Genomic DNA, 22,180 nt, shown 5'->3' on the forward strand with positions numbered 1-22,180 from the left:
TCTGTTCTGCTCTGCAACAAGTACAATAAACAATGTTAATCCAAATAGTTCATATAAATCAAAGGGGAACGAACAGGCCATCTATCAGAGTGCAACCAGCACTAACATTAATGGAACTTGTATACTCTCAAATGCATTTTTAATGATATCATGGCATTTGATTCATAATACTTGACTAGCAAGAGAGGATCTCAGGTTCTGGACATACTTGTAATTATTTGCCTGCGTAATGTCTTTGACATTGAAATGGAGGAGCATCAGGACTTACATGCCCTGCTAACATTAAGAAGAATACCAAGGTAAGAACCTAATCTTCCCGTCTGTTGCACAGGTCATACAAGTCCTGACAAGTATTCCAGTCCCTGGAATCTAGGATGGGAAAGATGAGCCTGCCTTTAACACTGAAGGACTCAAAAGTGGAATCCTTTTGTACTGCTATGTCCACTCTATAAAAAACTTTGTAAAGGTATGAAATGTGAACCATGTAGCAGCTCTGCAAATCTCTTTGTGGAATGTGCTCTCAAAGATATTGATGACTGTTTACTACAGCCCAATGTACACTGATGAAGTCGCCATGCAAATCTGTCAGGAAATAATCAGTGTAAAAAGGTACACAATGCTGCTGCTTTTGCTGCAGCTACTACTACACAGAAGTTTGAACAAATCTCTCACTTAGGTGATGACATATTCATACACTAAATGATTCTTATAGCCCCTGATACATTCCCTGGAGGGGGCAAAACATGGCCATTGACAGGCTACTGCTAATGTTAAGTATAGTTCCTTAATAAATTTCTGTTCAAAAGACTCTTCCAAATCATTTGTTTCTTTTTTTTTACCACATTGCACCTGTATTCCCATCTTGCATAGATGCATCGTTACCACAACCATCACTTTGGTGAATGTGTGTGATACTGTTGCCAGACCAAAAGGGAGAGTGGAGAACTGGAAATGTCTCCCCAGTATATTAAATCTTTTTTTTTTTGTAATATTCTTTATTCATTTTTGAAACTTCAATTGTGCACAACAAATGATGCATTTACATACATTATTATCATTACAGCACAATATACTTAATAAAAGAAAGATAAGACTTATTTTCTCCCATCCCCTTCCAAATTAAAAACATCTCATAAAAATACTTATAATCAACCCTTCTTTACTTCTTAACAAATGCCAAAACAACCCCCCACCCGGATGTGCACATTTTCCACAATTATAAAATTAGATTAATCTTTACAATAGTTAGTTATATGATATATGCAACTATATATAAATTAATAGGATAGGGAGGGTTTAAATACTATAATTTAAGTTAAATTGATAGAGAATCAAGTGATATTGTATAACTTCAAATGTTATTTTATGATACACTTGTTGTAAGATGTAAAATGAATAAAGAATTAATTTTAACAGGGGTTGCCATTCAGCAGATTACAGGGAATTGGAAAGATTATACTAAATTAAATTATACTTTTTGGTGGAATTCAGTGTGCCATATTTATAAGATGGAAAGGGTATTTGCTCTGCAACAAGGTAATTATAATAAGTTTAAAAAGATTTGGGGGCCATTGGCAATTTATTCTAATGATCAGATATCTTAAACACCAAAGTATTGAATAAGATAAGGGGGTAGGATTCTGAAGGATGATAATTGTTATTTATTGGTATTTGGGCGGGAGAGGGGTGGGCGTCTTATAATTATTTATTTGGAGTAATACAAATTGGTATCTGGGAGGGAGGGATGGGTTTCTTATATAATTATTTATTTGGAGTAATAGAAATAAGAATGTCAAGTGATGAATTAAGGTATTTCTGAATGAATGTTGTACACTTGTTGTAATTTTTGAAAATGAATAAAGATTTATTTTAAAAAAAAAACCCCAATAGTTAGTTAATGGTTCCCACATTTCCATAAATTTTTTATAATAACCCTTCTGAATGGCCATAAACTTTTCCATTTTGAAGATATAATATAAATCTTAAATCCCTGTGCTCCAGGAATATGCAAATAGGCCTCTATTAAATCCAGGGAGGCTAAAAATTCCCCTAGAGCCAGCATCGCAATGACAGAATAACTGGTCTCCATGCAAAACAATGGCACTTTAGTGCTGCAGTGACAGACTTCAGATCCAGGATTGGTCTCCAGTCGTCTTTTTTGGGCACAATGAAGTATAGAGTATCTGCCCAAGCCAGAGTGTCACATGTTTATCTCCTAATTGATGAGATGTCTTATGTGTGCACTTGGTGCAAAGAGCTCCTAGCATTCAGAAAACGGGTTCAATCTCTTCAAAGATTCACCTTGTCATCATTTGAGTTCTCCATTGTCCACACATCTGCATTTTGCCAAATTGCACTCTGAGGGCTCTGAGAAGGATTTCCTCCCTGACAAACAAGCCCCTTGCGATTCCCCAGCCCTAGAGACACCAGAGGGGGCTAAGCCCAAGGCTCCCTCACATGAACCACAGCTTGTGGCATTGAGGCTTCTCGGCCGACCATCAAGTGCAAACCTGGCATAATATAAAGGCAGAAAGGACCAAGGACTCCTTCCAGCTCACCTTCAGAAGAAACAACCACAATTTATCAGAGACCTCTAATGAAGGAGAAGGGATTCAAAAGCTAGAGTGGATTCCTTCTGCATGGCTCGTGAGCACTGGGATATTGCCCATCCATTCAGAATGACACACCTTTTGCATTAGTAAACTGTTTGTCTTCTTAAGTGCTTACTCAATAACTAAGCCAGAACAAGGTTGGATCCTGTATAAAGTAATTATTTTACTTATTTATTTTTGGACTTGCTATACTGCTGTTAGCTTTAGAAGAACAGAGCAAAGTGGTTACAATCTAAAAATAACAAAGGAAAAGAACTACATTTTTACATAGAAAAGAGCTACTGAGACTGAGAGTGCTGCTTTCCAGTTTTTAAACCAAGCTTCTCTTATTAAATTGTGGAGAGCTAGTTTTACACAATCCTTAGGGCACTCTTTGTAGTCTAGAGCCTCCATTAGCTCTGCTCAAGGCTCTGTTCCTGACTCTACTTATAGGCAAAGCTTCACTGCTTTCCTTAGTGGTAGAATGGAATGTTGCTTTTGTGGGCTTTTGCCAGGTATATGTGACCTGTCACCGTGTAGGTGGGATACTGGGCTAGATGGACCACTGGTCTGACCCAGTAAGGCTATTGTTATGTTTAACCATTTATATAATAAATATTGTGAAAGATAAATTTTAAGATGGAGACCTTCTACGACGAGGTGCAGGAGATGGATCAGATGGATATACCATAAGACTGCTTTGTAGAAAGTTCTGGCTAATCTTAAGAATGAGGAGATAAGTCAGAATCATACCCCTCTATGTCGGGCCTCTGAAATGAAGAACATTGAGACAGACATCGAGGGCAGGAGAGTCCATGAGAGCATCAAGGAGTATCTTGAGATGACCGTCTTAAGTGTATGTCGATGGAACTGATCAAAGAAATACTGAGAGTGGGACAAAGTACTATGCTCCCTGGAGGAAGAAGCAGGTCTTAGCAAAAAAGGAGCGTTGATGGTGTGGAATCGGAGAACAGTCCCTAGATTAAGACTTTGGACACAGCTCCGATTGGACTAAGCCCTGATGCATTAGAGTAGGTGTTTGCATCATGTGCAACTGCAGGATCTCAGCAAGATCCTTCTGCAACAGCTCTCAAAGCTGATTCTGCAGAGGCACCAATACAGACGTTACATGCAATACAAAAAGTGTAGGCATCGTCAGGAGTCGAGGTGTTGATGACCTCGATATCAAGACATGCCTCAAGAAGAGACACCAATTCTAGCAATGGCGACCTGGTCTTGGCTCGCCTACACTTTGAATTGTTCAATGGAGTTGATGCCTGGGATGAAGCTGATGCATGCTGGAGGGAGACAGGTTTATGCTTCTTAGCTTTTTTTCAAGTTTCTCCAATTTCGGCAGCACTGACTGTCAATACTGGTATTGATAATGGAAGTGCAGGACATTGAACGTTGGCATCAGAGTCTGCAGACATAATCAATGTACCCAGAGTGGACCAGAAAAGATTTTTTTTTTTTTAAAAAAATTGTGTGGTCTTAAGCGACCTCTTCTGCAGTTTAGAGCAGAGTTGACAAAAAATATCACAGTGCTTAGGACCAAGGCACTGGACACACTAGCTATGCAGGACTGTAGCTAAAATGGCATTGGGTGCACCGTTTGAAGCTGCTTGGAGACTTGGACATTGAGAGGAAGACCGACAACACAAGATCGAATGGCTCTTAAGGTTTGTGGAGGTCGAGCATATAACCTGAAAAAAGCTCGATCTAAAAACAGTCTTAGTAGAGCCCGAAGCCCCAAAAAATAAAATAGTCAATATTTGAAAATTTTACACCAAAACGAAAGAAAAATAATAAAAACATTATGGGAAAAAAAAAAAATAGGAAAGCACAAATATGTAATAAAGTTCTACGTGCTTGGAGAAAAGGATTGGGACTTGTGTATCGCCTATTTGTAGTTTTACAACCCTACTTAAAGTGGTTTACAAACAGGTACCACCAAGTATTTTCCCCGCCTGTACCGGTGTGCTCACAAGCTTCTCAGCTCTGCAGAGAAATGAGAACTGATGATCCCGTGAGCTGACAGATGGGAAGACACAGGTGCATGCGCAGTACATACGATCTTCCAAAGACTCACAGTACACTTTTTAACTGTCTGTATCAGGGCTCCGTGGTCATGTCACCCATTTGGGAGAATATGCTGCCTGTTTGTCCTCGGATAATTTCTTTTACATTAAGTTCTATGGGCAGAAGAGTCTCACCCAGCTATATTACCTCCCCGCCAATCAAGATAATTTAATATAGCACAGCATTAAGACACCTTGAGTGCTTTTAACTGTTCACAAAACATTTAAGAATCCTTCAGTTTTGTGGTGTTTTTGATGCCACAATCCAGAATGGATGCTACAAAGTAAGAAATTTATGGTCTACAAATAGTTCCATGATAAGACTAATGATTAAAGAACAATACACTCACTCACTTTGCTTCATGAGTTGCACTGCTAATGTTGGGCAATTGGAACACATTAAGGAGAACATGCGCACCACCATAATGAACATCCCTGAGCTTAGGACTGGAGGCGTTACCACCAACAGCTGTTGAATGTTTGTGAGCAAATCCTTAGAAGCAACTTGCTGAAGCAAATTCTGTAAAGAGAAATGATGGAAAGGTTTATGTGTGTTAACTTGTCATAACAGAGGAGACAATTTTATAAGTTACACACCAATGGCACAGGCTAAAAATAAGGCTACAGTTAATCGCACAATTAAAGGTATTTTATTTGTTTCCCACTGCAGATTCTTGTTACTCTAGGCAAGTTACTTAACCGTCCAATGCACCAGGTACAAAATAAGTACCTGTATATATTATGCACACTGGATAAAATGGTAGATACAATTAAAAAGAACAAAATTACAGAGCATATACATAAGCATGGATTAATGAAACAAAGCCAACATAGATAATCTTGCCTCAACATTCTACTACATTTCTTTGAAGGGATGAATAAATGGTGAGCCGGTCAATATAGTGCAGAGTTTCTCAACTTCTTCAAGTCAAGACCTTGATGCTGTGATGTTTCCGGAAAGTAAACTGATGGTCATCAAGAATGTTGTGTTTCTGCAAGTGTCGATCGAGTTGCAAAAATACCAACTTTTCCATTATTTTCGCCATTACAGGTAAAGAGGCCACCAGGCAAAAATTACTAATTTCCATAACCCCAAATTTTTTATCTTTTATTAGCAGTCTGATTGTCGCTATCTTCAAAGAATCAGGGACCTCACCCTCAGTCAGTATTACATTTATTATCTTTGTGATCACCGGAGCAATTTTGCTACTGAGATGCTTCAGAAAATATGTAGGACAGATGTCTTCCAAGGATTGTGTGGGTCTACAAGAACATAAAGCTTCAGCCACATCTGACTAATCCACTATCTCAAATGAATCCCACAAATCAACCACTCCATAATCCACGTGCTGGTCCCTGTTCATGCACGGGATTGTTTGCACAACCCGCGCAACGTTCGCTAAAAAGTAAAGGTTAAACACATCCGCAGAAAAAGGACAGGGTGGACTTTCAAATGTCTCATTACAGCATAGCTTCCTAACCAGCCGAAAAAGTTCACTTTGGAAAAAGTGCTACTTGGATAATTGTACTAACGATCCAAACTCGTGTAGTTGTAATACAGGAGTGCCCAATAAGTCGATCGCGATCGACAGGTAGCTCGCCAAGGCAAAGTGAGTCGATCATCCAGGACTCCCTTTGCCTTGGCGATCTATCAGGCCGATCAATCTTCCTCTCCCCGACGTCAATTCTGCCGTCGGAGAGGAAATTCGGACCAGCCAATCGCTGCCTGGCTGGGCGGAACTTCCTCTCCGACAGCAGAATTGACATCGGGGAGAGGAAGATTGATCGGCCCGAAGCAGAGAGAGCATGGGGCGGCGTCGGCTTTGGGGCCCGTTATCCATTGGTGGAGTTTGGGTCCTGTTCCCCGATGGCAGTGGCAGTGGCTTGAGGAAGGGCAGGGAGAAAGAAAGAAAGGGGCGCAGGCAGGGAGACAGAAGGAAAGAAGAGAAAGAGGAAAAAAAGAAAGGGGGCATGAAGAGAGAAAGAAAGGGCAGGGAGAGAGGAAGAAAAAGTTGGGGGAGGGAATGAGGTTTGGAGGAGAGGAAGCATACAGGCTGAAAGAAAGATTGGATGCACAGTCAGAAGAAGAAAGTGCAACCAGAGACTCATGAAATCACCAGACAAGGTAGGAAAAATGATTTTATTTTAAATTTAGTGATCAAAATGTGTCTAAATTTATATCTGCTGTCTATATTTTACAATATGGTCCCCTTTTACTAAACCGCAATAGTGGTTTTTAGCGCAGGGAGCCTATGAGCGTCAAGAGCAGCGCTGGGCATTCAGCGCAGCTCCCTGCGCTAAAAACTGCTATTGTGGTTTAGTAAAAAGGGAGAGGGTGGGTATTTGTCTATTTTTGTATGGTTGTTACTGAGGTGACAGTGCAAAGAGTCATCTGCTTTGACCTCTTTGAAAAAACCTCGGAATAGGAATGATAATTAACAATTCTATGCGTACAGTATGCGTTATGTTTTTTTAAAATTTTATTGTTGGTAGATCATTTTGACTTGGTCATTTTAAAAGTAGCTCGCGAGTCAAAAAAGTGTGGGCACCCCTGTTGTAATATATACTGTACTTTCACTTCATCCGACTGCCATTCACGCTCACAACTTAATTTTCTACAGCGCTCCTTTAAATCTGTTGTCAACCACTGTGTATTCTTTCACCCCTCCCTCATTTAAGTTTTTAAATTCAAGTAGCGCTACATTCATGAATAATGTAGATTTTTACTGAATCTTTTTTGAAATAGCTGGTTGTGGTGCATAGTAGTAATTCTTTTGTAATCTGCCTAGAACTGCAAGGCAATGGCAGAATAGAAATCTCTAATGTAATGTAATACATGCACTTTTTTGCCAACCCCATATATATTTTTAGAAAAGGCTCAGAACAAAGCATATTTTTAAAATACTATTTTTTGAACACATTAACCTAAATGACCTATACAAATTTATCCTTGATCAACAAATTCAGATCAGCAAAACATACCTCCTCATGTTGAAAGTTATCCACTAGCCGTGCAAAACAGAGACAAGTACTTTCTACAGACTTTTTATCCTGTTTAAAAAGAAAAGAAAAAGATGATAATACTTTTACATTTTATAAAATACACTGAACAAGCCATGCTTCAATAGTTGCATTATACTCCCAAAATATATATACATTAAATAATTTATATTTATAGATATTGTTCTATAAACTGCCTAGACTTTAGGCAGTATATACATTTTTTAAATAAATAAATCTTGCACCTCAGCAGTATATCAAATCTATGACCCTCTCTCTCTAATTGCTATGTTACTCCTTTTCACCTTTAGTTAAATGTGTCATTTCGCATTGAAAATTTTTTTTTTTTTTTTAAAGATTCTTTATTCATTTTAAAACTTTCATCAAGTGTACAAAAATTATAACAAATAAAATAAATTTAAGCACTTGTACATCTTATCATTATATCTTATAGTTATAATTATAACCCTCCCCCTCCCACCCTGAGATCCCTCTAGTTTTTAGCGGTGCAGAATGGAAATTATAAAAACTTTATTAAAATTTGGGAACCATTAACGTCCTTTTGTCATGATTGATGCCATTTTTCTAATATTTTTCTTCTATTAACTATGTAAGATTTAGGGTTGGGTGGGGAGTGGGTTTCTATAATATGAAAATAAAAATAACTAGAGAGATCTTTTTTTTTTTTAATCTTTATTTAGTTTTCAAATCCACAAAAGCGCAATACAATATAAATACAAATAATAATAATCAAATAAGTACTTATAATCAATCAGTATCAATACACAAATAAAACTCCCTCTCCCATCCAACATTTTCCATCAGGGAATAATACCAAACAAAAGGTAAACCCGCCCCCCCCCTCCCCTGGATGTGTGGGTGCTAAAACAGGAAATAAAGATAAAGGACAACTATAACAACTCCACAAAAAAGACATCAATGGACCTCAAACTAATTCGAATATCTTAGTATGCCCTAGCATGTCAGCATTCATTTTCTCATATTTATAACTTAAGCATAAATTAACCCACCAAAAAGTAAAACTAAGGCGATCCCAATTTTTCCAATTATGAGTAATCATTTGCATGGCTATCTCGATCATAATAAAAAAAAGCTGACATTTATATCTATCCAATGAAGGTTTAAGATGCAATATCATCTCACATATGACTACCTCATATGTCAATAGAATCGATGACTCCATTATGGTATTAATCTGTCCCCATATTGATTTCCAAAAGTTGAGTATCAAAGGACAATAGGACAACAGTGTCCTTATGTCTAGATGACAGTGCCAGCATCTATTAGATTTAGAACTATCTAATTTCTGTAAACTTACAGGGGTCCAGAAACTTCTATGTAACAAAAAAAACCATGCTTGTCTCATAGATGCTGATGCTGTACATTTCATCCTCCAAGTCCAAATTCGTGGCCATTGAGATGCAGAAATCTGCTGCTTTATCTCAATGCTCCAAATGTCTCTAAGACTAGTTTTTGTTTTTTTATTCAAGAATTCAGATATTAATTTATACTACTGGGCAGCCTTTAATTCTTTAAAGTTCATAGATGCATTTCATCTTTGTGAGCAGTTATAAAACAGAAATAAAGCCAATAGAAAGTGTGATATTCTAAAACTGCCTTAGTTCTACCTTTCATTTATTTTGGGAAAAATGGTAGTTTTGTTCTTAACCCAACTTTATGACTCCATCCCCACCCCAAAGATCTATTCAGTACAAATTTCTTTAAACCCTCTCTTCCCTTCACTATACCTAGCCGATTTCTGAAATAGCAGGGTGGGGGAGGGGCAGCTAATACACCAAAATCCATAAAACATACCGACATTCAGTACAGAACTGAGGATAATTTTCCTCCCCCAAGGCCCACCCACCAAAAGAGAGAGAAATCTGAAAAGCCCTAAATTTGAGCAGAGGCATATTCAATAACATCCTATTTCTTACCTGATGGGTTAGTCTTTGTGTAAGCAGGGGGAGAGAATCTGCAACAAAGTGAAACTCATCTGGCGTAATGCTCTGACAGCAGTTAGCAGCAATAGCTAATGCGTTCCTCTGGGCATTTATGCTGAAAAACTCCAGATACAGCAAACAATTTGCCAAACCTCCCTACAAAAGACAGATGTTAAAGTGAAATCATTTTATCCATATGCAACAACAATCCCAGGACGTTACTGCCCTATGAAAGATAATATAGCAGATTGCAAATTATTTTGTTGCCACTACAAAGATACACACATACACCCTAAAAAGGTTGAGAATTTTTTTTAAAAAAATGCAACCCTACCACAAGTTCATGTTAAGTATGCCCTTAGGACCAACAATGATCATTTTGTGCTTCCTAGAGCTCCAATGGAATTTGTGGAAGCAACTACGAGCTTTAGACATGCAAGATCAAAGTAAAGCTTTGTAAAAAGATCATTAGATACCTCCCAAAATACAACACTGAAAATCAGACTATTGGATAAAACTAGACTACAGATTTGCCTGTTTTGATGCAGGAGATAAGAGAGCCCAAAGAGTTAAGAAATGACATCAAAACCATAATTAGTGATTTAAAAAAAAAAAAAATCACTCCAGAAGAGAAAGAAATCCAAGAAATCACCTTGAATCTCAGAACTAGAAAAGTAGCAGAACAAAGAAGACAAGTAAAACTTTCCAATGATAGAGAAAAAGTATCAGAAATGAACCCGTGTGTTTCAACATCAAGTTCGTCAAGACAAAGGGCTAGATTCACTAAGGACACCAGTCGTGCTCCGACCACTTTGCGACCCGACTGTTCCCCAAATCGATTCACTAACTTTGGTGCCGATCAACAATCCGATCCGCGCATGCAAATGAGGGAAATGGCATGCAAATGTAGGAAGGCAGCGATTCACTAAACAATTTAAGGAACACCAACTGGACTGGTCGATCAAAAAACAAGCAACTGCTGAGGACCAGTCTCTCATGTCTTTTCCTGGTCTCTGCACCCTAAAATCCCTGCCCTGCAGCATAAACCCTGCTTTCTGCTGCCCTGCCTGCATCTCTGCCACTTCTGCTCTCTGCCCCGAAAGGAATCAGCACCCCAATTCTCCTGCTCTCTACCGCCCTTCCCCGCAGTGTGAGCCCGTGGTTTTAACCTGCGGGTTTAAAGCGGGGCAGCACTGCGGGGAAGGGCAACAGAGAGCAGGAGAGTAGGGGCAGCACGAGCTTCATTTCGGTCTTCTTTGGCATGGTTCTCTTCACTTTCGTTCCGGTTGGTGCTTTCCTCCAGGCAGGGCTCGCTATGGACTGACCGTGGCTTGCTGTTAACAGCCTGGGAGCCTGAGTCATTGCCTGAAACCAAGGACAAATCAACCCTCTCTGTGTAAAATACCTGGACCCAGATGGGCATTAAAAGAAGGGTAACCTTGCTTGTTTAAAAGATCCCCTTTCCTTTGGCTCTGCCATTTTGTTCTTCCCTGAGCAACTGAGGATACCCTCGGGCATGGGAGAGCACTCCGCCCCTCACCTCATCAACGCTCCAGCCGCTGAGACAGTCTTGAAAACATTTCTTTTACTTACCTTTTTAGGAATTAGTTAATAGAGATGATCTCATAAGACAGACCTTGCATGCACCTTAACAACTTTATTAATCTTTTTGTTTTTATTATAAATCTACTTAACTTTTTGTTATTTTTACTATTACATGTGCAAATGGAACTGTATGAATGGGCTCAAATTCTTTCCTATCCAACTGACTGGAATTCTTTTCCTATATTATTTCATAAACTAGACTAGTATACCAGACAAGCCATTACAGAAATTTTCAAAAAAAATAAATCATTATAGACTATCAGCTCTCCAACAAAAGATTCCATTTAAGAAGTACAAATACTTACTGCTTGCAATATGGCTTTGCTGTGCCTGCGTGATAACATCTCCAGTGCTGTAAGTGCTTGTTCTGCCACATCTATACACTGAATAACTTGTAGCTAAAAACACAAAAATTATAAAGTTGGCATCTTGTCTTCTATTACGAGAAAGTCTTATTTGGACTAATTCATTGGTTACATCGCTCAGAAAAGTCCTTCGAATTTAGAAAATATGGAATCTCTCAATATCTGGGATACATATGGATGATGATATCTGATGGAAGAATATGCTATCCTATTTGACCTCAGAGAACATAGTATACTCCTGAAAAATTAATGAAAGAGCTAATACAAATTAACATACAAGTTTAATAGATAAGCTGAATAATAATCATCTATTGAAATAATGCTATTGCTTTTAAAAGAAAAGAAAAATTAAGGCACAGTTCATTCTCTTTCTCTTTAAAGATGCCTATAATTGATTTCTTGCATATGTATTTACTTCCACATTATTTAATTTGTCTCCCTCCCTTATTGTATTTTCCTTTTATGTATTCTTTTGTAATAAATTGTAGTTCTTCCCTTTTTTCCCAATGTTTTCATGTTATAAATATGTTTGTTTTGTTGGTCTATGTTTAATTATTTAATATGTTCATCTCCTATCTATTTTATATTATTATGTACAACGCTTTGAACCTCTGGAGAAGCGTTTAATCAAAATTCAAATAAACTATGAAACTATTCCTTGCTCTATTATTTTGTGATCTCTCTGGGTCCAGCAGACTCTACCCATCTTCTAAATAAAACAGACTAAAATATAGAGTGACTGAGCACTTTCTTCGGAAGGGCAGCTCCACTGCTATCAGGAGCTGCCCCAACTCTTCAATCGGCTCCAGCCACAAGGGAAGGAGTTGGCCAGGTTTGGGAAACCAACTCTGCCCCCAACAACCCTTGCTGAGCCATTCCTGCTAAAAAAAAAACAACCAACAGCCTCCTTTTGGCAGGGCTGTTCCTCTATTGGGAGCTGCCCCAACTCTTCAATCGGCTCCAGCCACAAGGGAAGGAGTTGGCCAGGCGTGGGAGACCAACTCCGCCCCCAACAGCCCTTGCAGAGCCGCTCTCCGCAACTTGTTTAAAACAGAACAGCCTCCTTCGGAAGGGCAGCTCCACTGCTACTGGGAGCTGCCCAACTCAGAGTTGGCCAGGTGTGGGAGACCAACTCCACCACGACAGCCCTTGCTGAGCCGCCCCACCTTTGAACAAAAAAAAATAAAAAATGAAAAATAAAAAAAAATTCAAAAACAGTCCCAACTCTCCACTCTGCTCCAGCCCAAAGGGAAAGAGTTGGCCAGGTGTGGGAGTCCAACTCCACCCCCAACAGCCCATGCTGAGCTGCCCCACATTTGAACAAAAAAAACCCCCCAACAACAAAACAGCTGCTTTCAGCGGGGCAGGCATGGGAGACCAACACTGCCCCCAAGTGACCTTGTGGCGATACCTTTCAAAGACTCCTCCACAAGACTACCCCACTGTTAGACAAGCCTCTTCACCAGCAGCCCAGCAGAAGGGCTACTAGTGTGGACCAAAACACCAACTAAGACTCTACCCCTCAAAGAACAGCACCATCTCTACCCTCACAAACCTCCTTCACTCATATCATGTCTCCAACTTTCCAAGCCACCCCCTTCCCCACCCCTCTCCCACCACATCCCCAACCCTCCTTACAACACTATACTTCACCATCCCCATTATTACAGGCCAAGGCAGACATGGTGATCTCGCCTCCCAACACAAAAACAACCGTACCAGAAACCCTGCCAACCTCATCCCCATCCTACCCTCCCCACCAGCCTCCACCAGCAATACTCTCAAATTTGCACTCATCAATGCAAGATCAGTTAACAAGACCTTCCTCCTCCACAACCTCATCTGTGACAACACTTGGGACGCCCTCATGATCACTGAAACCCGGCTCCAAAACAACGATGGGATAGCACTAGGCGAATTGTGTCCTCCAGGCTACCAGGCCCTAACCTGCTCACATACCTCTGGGAAAGGAAGTGGAGTGACTACCATCGTCAAGACCTCCACCACACCAAAACTGATAAGCTCTATGAATGTTCCCACCCTAGAAGCTCTTGCTTTCACCATAGGCCACAAACACAAAATCACCCTCATACTACTTTACAGAGCCCCCAACTCCCCAGCAGAAACCCTAGAGTCCCTCCTCGAATTCATCACCGAACTATCCATCTCCCACAAACACGTGACCATCCTGGGAGACTTCAACTTCCCAGACTACCCCAACACCTCAGTGACAGCTTCCTCTCCTCCCTCACCGTCCTGGGATTTCACCAAGCTGTAACCACCCAAACTCACTCAGCAGGCAACATCCTAGACTTAATCTTCACCCTTAGAGATCCGACTACAGAGCCTCAACAAACAATCTGCACTACTACACTTGTCCCAAGGTCAGACCACCACCTCATTGAATTCCAACTCCCACTCGAAACAACCCCAGCTCCGCGATAAGACCCTAGACCACCCACCCGCCGCCTCCTCCCTAATTCAGTCAACCCTTCAGTTATGGCCGCAGGCTTTGCAATCTAAACAAAACCTGCACCCAACTTCCCCACTCCATCAACCTAGCAGCCTCCACGTGGCACTCCAACATCCAATCCCTCTATAACAGCCTCGCTCAGACAAAAATAACATGAATAACCACCAACAAAACACCTGCTCCCTAGTACACCAGTGACCTCCGATCCATAAAAAGATCACTGAGGAAAGCAGAAAGAAACTGGATCAAACATCCAAATTCAGAAACCAAAGCCCACTGGGAAAACACATCTGTCCCCCACAAAGCTGCCATCCTAGAAGCGATAGCCCCAGCCAGATCCAAACAACTGTTCACCCTCACAAACCAACTCTTCACCAACGCCCAAGGAAAAAGTCACAACAACCCAACAGAACTTGATAGTGAGACTCTCTCGGACTTCTTCCACACCAAAGTACAAACCATCCGCAATAATCTTGACACCAACACCCCTCCAGCACACCCCCAGCCTAACCCATGTACCCCATCCTTTACCACTCTCCCCAACTCCATACGGCCACCCATGCTGAGGTTCTTGAAACCCTGAGAGAACTCAAGCCCTTCAACACCATCCTCGACCCCTGCCCATCCAGCCTCCTACTGTCCACAGAAGACGCCATGGCAGAATCTATCCTCCCCATCATTAACTCCTCCCTCTCCACAGGGACAGTACTTCTTAGCTAGAACTTGGCTATTATCAAACCCATTCTCAAAAAACCCACCCTCAACCCTAACGAACCCGGCAACTACCGCCCAGTCTCCAACCTCCCATTTGTCTCCAAACTCCTAGAATGAATAGTGCTCCGCCGATTACACCCTTTCATTTAAGAACAAGTTGCCCTGTCCCCTACTCAATCTGGCTTCCGAACAGGCCACAGCACAGTCAGTACTCCTGGATATCAACAATGATAGCTGATCGATACTCGACAAAGGAGCAACACCCTACTTGTCCTACTTGACCTCAGTGCTGCCTTTGACACTGTCAACCACCACCTCCTCATTTCTAGACTCTATGACCTTGGAATCAAGGACTCTGCCCTCCAGTGGTTCACCTCCTTCCTTCACCAAAGAACCCAAACAGTCCTACTAGGGATGCACAAATCTAACCCCAAGCCTATCAAATATGACCTTCCCCAAGGCGCCCTTCTATTCCCCCTCTTATTTAACCTCTACATCAGACCTGTCACTGATATAGCCCAGAAGTACAATGTTAAAAACCACTCCTACGCCGTTGACATCCAGATATTTCTCCCACTAGGCGAAAACCGATCATCCCAAATCGCCAACCTCCAACACTGCCTCTCTGACATGAAAACCTAGATGACAACAAACTACAGCTGAACGCCTCCAAGACTGAATCTTTTATGGATCAGGAAAAAGAGTACCAAATACACAATTCCAACACTATCTTGGGATTCCCGTTGGATTGGAAAATGGCTAACGTCATTCCACTCCACAAAAAGGGATGCAGGACAGAGGCTGAGAATTATAGACCGGTGAGTCTCACATCGATAGTGAGTAAACTTATGGAAACACTAATCAAACGCCAATTGGATCCTGAACGAGGAGAATCTACGAGATTTCCCATCAACATGGTTTTACGAAGGGAAGGTCCTGCCAATGAAATCTGATCAGCTTCTTTGACTGGATAACAAGAAAGCTGGATATAGGGGAGTCCCTGGACGTTGTGTACTTGGGCTTCAGCAAAGCGTTTGATAGCGTCCCACACCGCAGGTTATTGAGCAATATGGGTTCGATGGGACTGGGTGAAACATTAACCACATGGGTTAGGGACTGGCCTAGAGGTAGACTTCAGAGGGTAGTGGTAAACGGTACCCTCTCCGATACGACGGAGGTGATCAGCAGAGTGCCGCAGGGCTCGGTCTTGGGCCCGATCCTATTTAACATCTTCATTAGAGACTTGGCTGAGGGGCTTCAAGGTAAAATTATATTATTCGCCGATGAAGCCAAACTATGCAACATAGTAGCAACCGCACAACAGATGAAAGCACAGAGTTGGATTCCTGCATCCAATTTAGCATAGATGTAGTGTCTTTAATGTAGGACTTTGCTTTTGGCACTTGTTCTTTAAGATGATAATCCACAAAGTCAGACAAAGGTTCTAGCAAGGATCCCATAGCAGATACAATTGGTCGACCAGGCGGTCTATCCAAGAATTATCCAAAGACACTAGCATTGTCATACTCCCCGCCGATAAGGGCGGAGGTATAGTGCTGTTAGATACTGCAACTTATGTTAGAGAAGATAGACGACATCTAGACGATACTCAGTATTATACCAAATTGCACAATGATCCTACTGTAGATATTTCTGACCGTATCCAGTATGTTTTATTGCAAGCATTGGAAAATGGAGTCATCACAGAAAGAGTATCGGTTTTTACATCAGGAACATCCAGTTACTCCGGTCATATACTTTGTCCCAAAAATCCATAAAAATTTAACATCACCGCCTGGTCGTCCAATTGTATCTGGTATGGGATCCTTGCTAGAACCTTTGCCTGACTTTGTGGATTATCATCTTAAAGAATCCAACTCTGTCCCTTTGGGCATTGTTAGTTACTCTTGAAATCTCCACCCTATACACTAATATCCCTCAAGCTAGTGCTATCGAAGTTGTACGTAGTCATCTTAGTACTTTGAGTTTATCAGTGGCTAAAGTGGATTTTTTGGTAGCTATAGCCAGTATAGCTCTACAAAATAATTATTTTTTATTCAATGCAGAGTTTTTCCTACAGACTAAAGGCACAGCCATGGGGGCCACAATGGCCCCTACCTTGGCATGTCTTTATGTAAGCAACTTTGAAGAAGCATATGTCTACACCTCTACTTATCAAACTGACATCTATGTATGGAAACATTTTATAGATGACATTTTCATGGTGTGGACAAACACTCAGGAAGCTTTTTATCTATTTTTACAATGGTTGAACACTTGTGATCCAAACTTACAATTCACAGCATCCACTTCTTACACACAAATTGCTTTCCTGGATATTGAGATTCATTTATGTCAGGGTCATTTTGAAACCACTAAACATCGCAAGATCACTGACAGAAATAATCTTTTACACTTTGAAAGCTACCATCCCCGTCACCAGCGGTAACATTTGCCTGTGGGTCAATTTTTGAGGCTACGGCAGTTGTGCAGTGAACAAGATGAATACAAAGTACGTTCTAAAGACATGTGGCAACGATTTGCAGATAGAGGGTATCCTCACGGAATCATTAAAAAAGCCTATAAGAGGGCTTTGTATGCCCAGCGTGTTCATCTTTTGAATAACACGGTTTCTCCTGCAGAAACCCGCATGTTATGCACTTTGCCTTATTCATATAAAGCTTTTGGCATTAAAAAAAATTATCAAATCCCACTGGCATATCCTGCAGGTTCATAATGGGTTTGAACAGCCCCCCATGTTCGCATACTCCAGGGGTAAGAACTTACGCGATTAGATTACCTCCTCTCAATTTGTCAGTACAGCTACAAGCCCCCCTGAGCTCCTTAAAGGTCATTTTAAATGCGGTCGGTGCAGCATATGCCCCTATGCTATGGAAACAACTCAAATCGTACACCCCCACTTACCGAAACATCACACGTTGCAACAACACACAGATTGCGACACTCAGGGTGTAGTTTACATGATCATATGCCCATGTAAGTTGTTATATATAGGGCACACTACTAGGAGCATCCGTGTACGTATCACGGAACATTTGAGTAAAATTCGGCGGGGCGACATGGGGGCTCCATTAGTACAACACTGGCACAGCGTTTCTCATGAATTAAAGGATCTCAAGTTTGTGGTGTTAGAAGCTCCGAATCTAAGGAGAGGAGGAAACAAGCAGGCCTGGTTGTGGAAAAAAAGAACAAGCTTGGATATTTCATTGGAAGACAGTGGTTCCTACGGGGTTAAATAGGGAAGTCAAATGGTGGGCGTTTCTACATCGGTGACTGACAGCTAGACATATCTGAAATACCGGGAGATCAGCTGTTTCTTGATGTCACAGGAAATGAAAAGTTTTGAAATGAAGTACCCCGCCGACAGCTCCAAGAGTTTTGCATTGAAAACAGCTTCTTGCTTTGAATTTTGAAATGTTTCTCTTTCTTCTTTTATTAGGAAGGATTTGAAATTGGAGTCACATTCAGCACAAGCAGGTTCTTTGAAGAAGCCATCAGGCGAAACGCGTTAGAACCATGCTGGATCATGCTGTATAGACATTTAAGTTAAGTTGCTTTCTTTGCACTTGGTTGTTGTCAGAACCAAAATTAAGATATAAAAATACGAAAAAAGAAAATTAAAAATTTACTCATATCTTTGGACTTTTACACAAATATATCACAACAGACCATTTTAATCACCTTTCTACCTTAGAAGTTGGTGCAGTGATAGATTTGGTGAAAGACTCTATAGGGGCTAGTCCCCTGCTTTGAGAATTTCTGTTCCATCTATGGAATCTGAGCACCATCTTGGTCTAAAGGCATTAAAATATATTTGTTCCTTTTTTTGTTTCCATCGTAAGAGTGTCATCTAGGATGCAGTCTAGCACTTTCTCCTTTGTGAGGGTGATGCCAGATTGAAAGGGTGATACTCGTCAATACATTTTGCTGAGCGGCATGGAAGCAGATGGCTTTGGTTTTGGTGGTGTTTAGTATGTTGACAGTTGCCCAAGTTTGGAGTTTTGCTTCGTTTGAGATTTTTTCTGTGATGTTTGGTTGGTTACAGGTTATGGGAATGAAGAGAAGAATGTCATCTGCATAAGACAGTATGGTTTTGTCTTCTAGCTTGATGTGTCCGAGTGAGCTCATAAACAGGTTAAATAGGATAGATGGTAGTGGGGAGCCCTGTGGGACTCCACAGAATGCCTTCCATGGGTTGGAGAACTCTCCGTCCTTTTTGACCATATATTCCCAGTTCTGTAGGAAGTCGGCGAACCATTTTAGTGTTGTCTCTGTTATTCCAATTTCTGATAATTTGGTCAGGAGCAATTGGTGGTCCACTGAGTTGAAAGCCTCAGAGATAAAAACTGGTGGAGTAGTGCATGTCTACCTGTGCTTAGCAGTTGTTTGATTTTAGTGATTAGGGTGATGATGAGCTCAGTGCTGTGTTGTTTTATGAAGCCGTGCTGGGATGGGTGAAGGCATGAGTCTTGCTCTATGTATGAGGTTAACTGTTTACTTGTGTGGGTTTCTAGGATTTTGGTGAGTACCAGAATGCCAGCGATGGGCCTATAGTCTGAGGCAATAGAGAGATCGGCTTGGGTTGTTTTTGGTATAGGGGTGAGAGCTATTGTTAAGAACATAAGAAGTAAGAACATAAGAAGTTGCCTCCGCTGAGGCAGACCAGAGGTCCATCTCGCCCAGCGGTCCGCTCCCGCGGCGGCCCATCAGGCCCATTGCCTGAGCAATGGTCCCAGACTATCCCTATAACCTACCGCTACTCTTATCTGTACCCTTCAATTCCTTTATCCTCTAGGAACCTATCCAAACCTTCTTTGAAGCCTTGTAACGTGCTCCGGCCTATCACAGCCTCCGGGAGCGCGTTCCATGTGTCCACCACCCTCTGGGTGAAAAAGAACTTTCTGGCATTTGTTTTAAACCTGTCTCCTTTTAATTTTTCCGAGTGCCCCCTTGTACTTGTGGTTCCCCGTAATCTGAAAAATCTGTCCCTGTCTACTTTTTCTATACCCTTCAGGATCTTGAAGGTTTCTATCATGTCTCCTCTAAGTCTCCGCTTTTCCAGGGAGAACAGCCCCAGCTTTTTCAGTCTGTCAGTATATGAGAGGTTTTCCATACCTCTTATCAGTTTAGTTGCTCTTCTCTGGACTCCCTCAAGTACCGCCATGTCCTTTTTGAGGTACGGCGACCAATATTGGACACAGTACTCCAGATGCGGTCGCACCATTGCACGATACAGTGGCAGGATGACCTCCTTTGTCCTGGTCGTGATACCCTTCTTAATGATACCCAACATTTTGTTTGCTTTTCTTGAGGCTGTGGCGCACTGTGCCGACGCCTTTAAAGACGTGTCCACCATCACTCCCAGGTCTCTTTCAAGGTTACTTACCCCTAGCAGTGATCCTCCCATTTTGTAGCTGAACATCGGGTTCTTTTTCCCTACATGCATAACCTTGCATTTCCCTACATTAAAGTTCATTTGCCATTTTTTGGCCCATTCTTCTAGCGTCGTTAGGTCCCTTTGCAGATCTTCGCAGTCTTCCATGGTTTCAACCCTGCGGTAGAGTTTGGTGTCATCCGCAAATTTAATAACTTCGCAATTTGTTCCCGCCTCCAGGTCATTAATAAATATATTGAACAGGAGCGGTCCCAGCACCGACCCCTGCGGAACTCCGCTCGTGACCCCATGCCAGTCTGAGTAATGGCCCTTCACTCCAACCCTCTGTTTCCTGTCTGCCAGCCAGTTTTTGATCCATCGGTGGACCTCCCCTTGCACCCCGTGTCTCCACAGTTTTTTAAGCAATCTTTCGTGCGGTACCTTGTCAAAGGCTTTTTGAAAGTCAAGGTAAATGATGTCAATGGATTCTCCTTTATCCACCTGTCTATTTACTCCCTCAAAGAAGTACAATAAGTTTGTGAGGCATGACCTACCCTTGCAGAAGCCGTGCTGGCTCGTCTTTAGCTGTCCATTGTTTTCTATGTGTTCACAGATACTGTCCTTAATCAGTGCTTCCATCATTTTTCCCGGGACCGAGGTCAAGCTCACCGGCCTGTAGTTCCCCGGGTCCCCCCTTGAACCCTTCTTGAAGATGGGCGTGACATTTGCAATTTTCCAATCCTCCGGGATCTCTCCAGTCTTTAAGGATAGGTTACATATTTGGCGAAGTGGCTCTGCTATTACGTTCCTTAGTTCCTTTAGTACCCTTGGGTGAATGCCGTCCGGACCTGGCGATTTGTCGCTCTTTAGTCTGTCTATCTGCCTGAGGACATCCTCTTGGCTTACCTCTAGTTGGACCAGCTTTTCATCCCGATCCCCATTTACGATGTCCTCCGGTTCCGGAATATTGGATGTATCCTCCCTCGTGAAGACTGACGTGAAGAACTTATTTAACCTGTCTGCTATCTCTTTTTCCTCTTTTACCACTCCTTTTTTGTCTCCATCATCCAATGGCCCCACTTCTTCCCTTGCCGGTTGCTTCCCCTTCACATATCTGAAGAACGATTTGAAGTTTGTTGCTTCCCCCGCCAGTCTCTCCTCATATTCCCTTTTAGCTTTTTTAACCACACGGTGACACTTCCTTTGGTGTTCTTTGTGTTCCATTTGGTTGTCCTTTGTTTGGTCCTTTTTCCATTTTTTGAACGATGTTTTCTTGTCACTTATCGCCTTTTTCACTGCAGTTGTTATCCATGCTGGGTTTTTTGTTCGGTTTTTTTTTGCACCCCTTCCTGAATCTGGGGATGTACAGGTTCTGTGCCTCTTGCACCGTGCCCTTGAGTAGGGACCAGGCTTTTTCTACAGACTCCATCTTCCTTTCGCTACCATTGAGTTTCTTTCCCACCAGTTTCCTCATGCCATCATAATTCCCTTTTTTGAAGTTGAGTGCTGTCGCTGTGGATCTTTTCACCTTTGATGGTCCAATTTCCAGCTTGCACTTTTTTGGACCATCAAAGGTGAAAAGATCCACAGCGACAGCACTCAACTTCAAAAAAGGGAATTATGAAGAAATATTTTGTTCCCATTTCTTTGGGTAGATGACCCTGGTTCAGGGAGCTATTTAGAAGATTAGTGAGCCAGACATAGCTGAACATAAACAAGACCAAGATCATGAACATAGTAAATGACGACGATTCTGAGCCTAAAGGCGATAGAAGCTATAAAGGATTTCAGTCTCCTGGGCTCTTTCGTAAATGAAGAAGCAACTAGTAGGGAAGAAATATTTTGCAGAATAGCACTTGGTTGCTCTTCAATGAAGGCTCTAGACAAAGTATTCAAAGGCAAGGAAATAACACTCCAAATGAAGATCACACTTGTCCATGCACCCATTTTCTCAGTAGTCAATTATGGATGCAAAGGTTAGACACTACAGAAACA

General features: G+C 41.5%; 1 protein-coding gene across 10 annotated transcripts in view; it reads right to left on the reverse strand.

Annotated features, from left to right (window-relative positions):
• The window catches only part of TRIP12 (thyroid hormone receptor interactor 12), a 448,602-nt gene that overhangs the window by 286,675 nt on the left and 139,747 nt on the right, over positions 1-22,180 (reverse strand). For all 10 annotated transcript variants that reach the window (XM_033958326.1, XM_033958328.1, XM_033958334.1 and 7 more), the window contains exons 14-17: positions 11,544-11,636; positions 9,628-9,789; positions 7,652-7,720; positions 5,024-5,189 (exon numbers count right to left, since the gene is read on the reverse strand). In XM_033958326.1, coding sequence (XP_033814217.1) covers positions 5,024-5,189; positions 7,652-7,720; positions 9,628-9,789; positions 11,544-11,636 — 490 coding nt within the window. The remainder of the gene's footprint in view (positions 1-5,023; positions 5,190-7,651; positions 7,721-9,627; positions 9,790-11,543; positions 11,637-22,180) is intronic.

The sequence above is a fragment of the Geotrypetes seraphini genome, chromosome 9 (genome assembly GCF_902459505.1).
Source record: "Geotrypetes seraphini chromosome 9, aGeoSer1.1, whole genome shotgun sequence".
In the NCBI taxonomy this organism is placed as follows: Eukaryota; Metazoa; Chordata; class Amphibia; order Gymnophiona; family Dermophiidae; genus Geotrypetes; species Geotrypetes seraphini.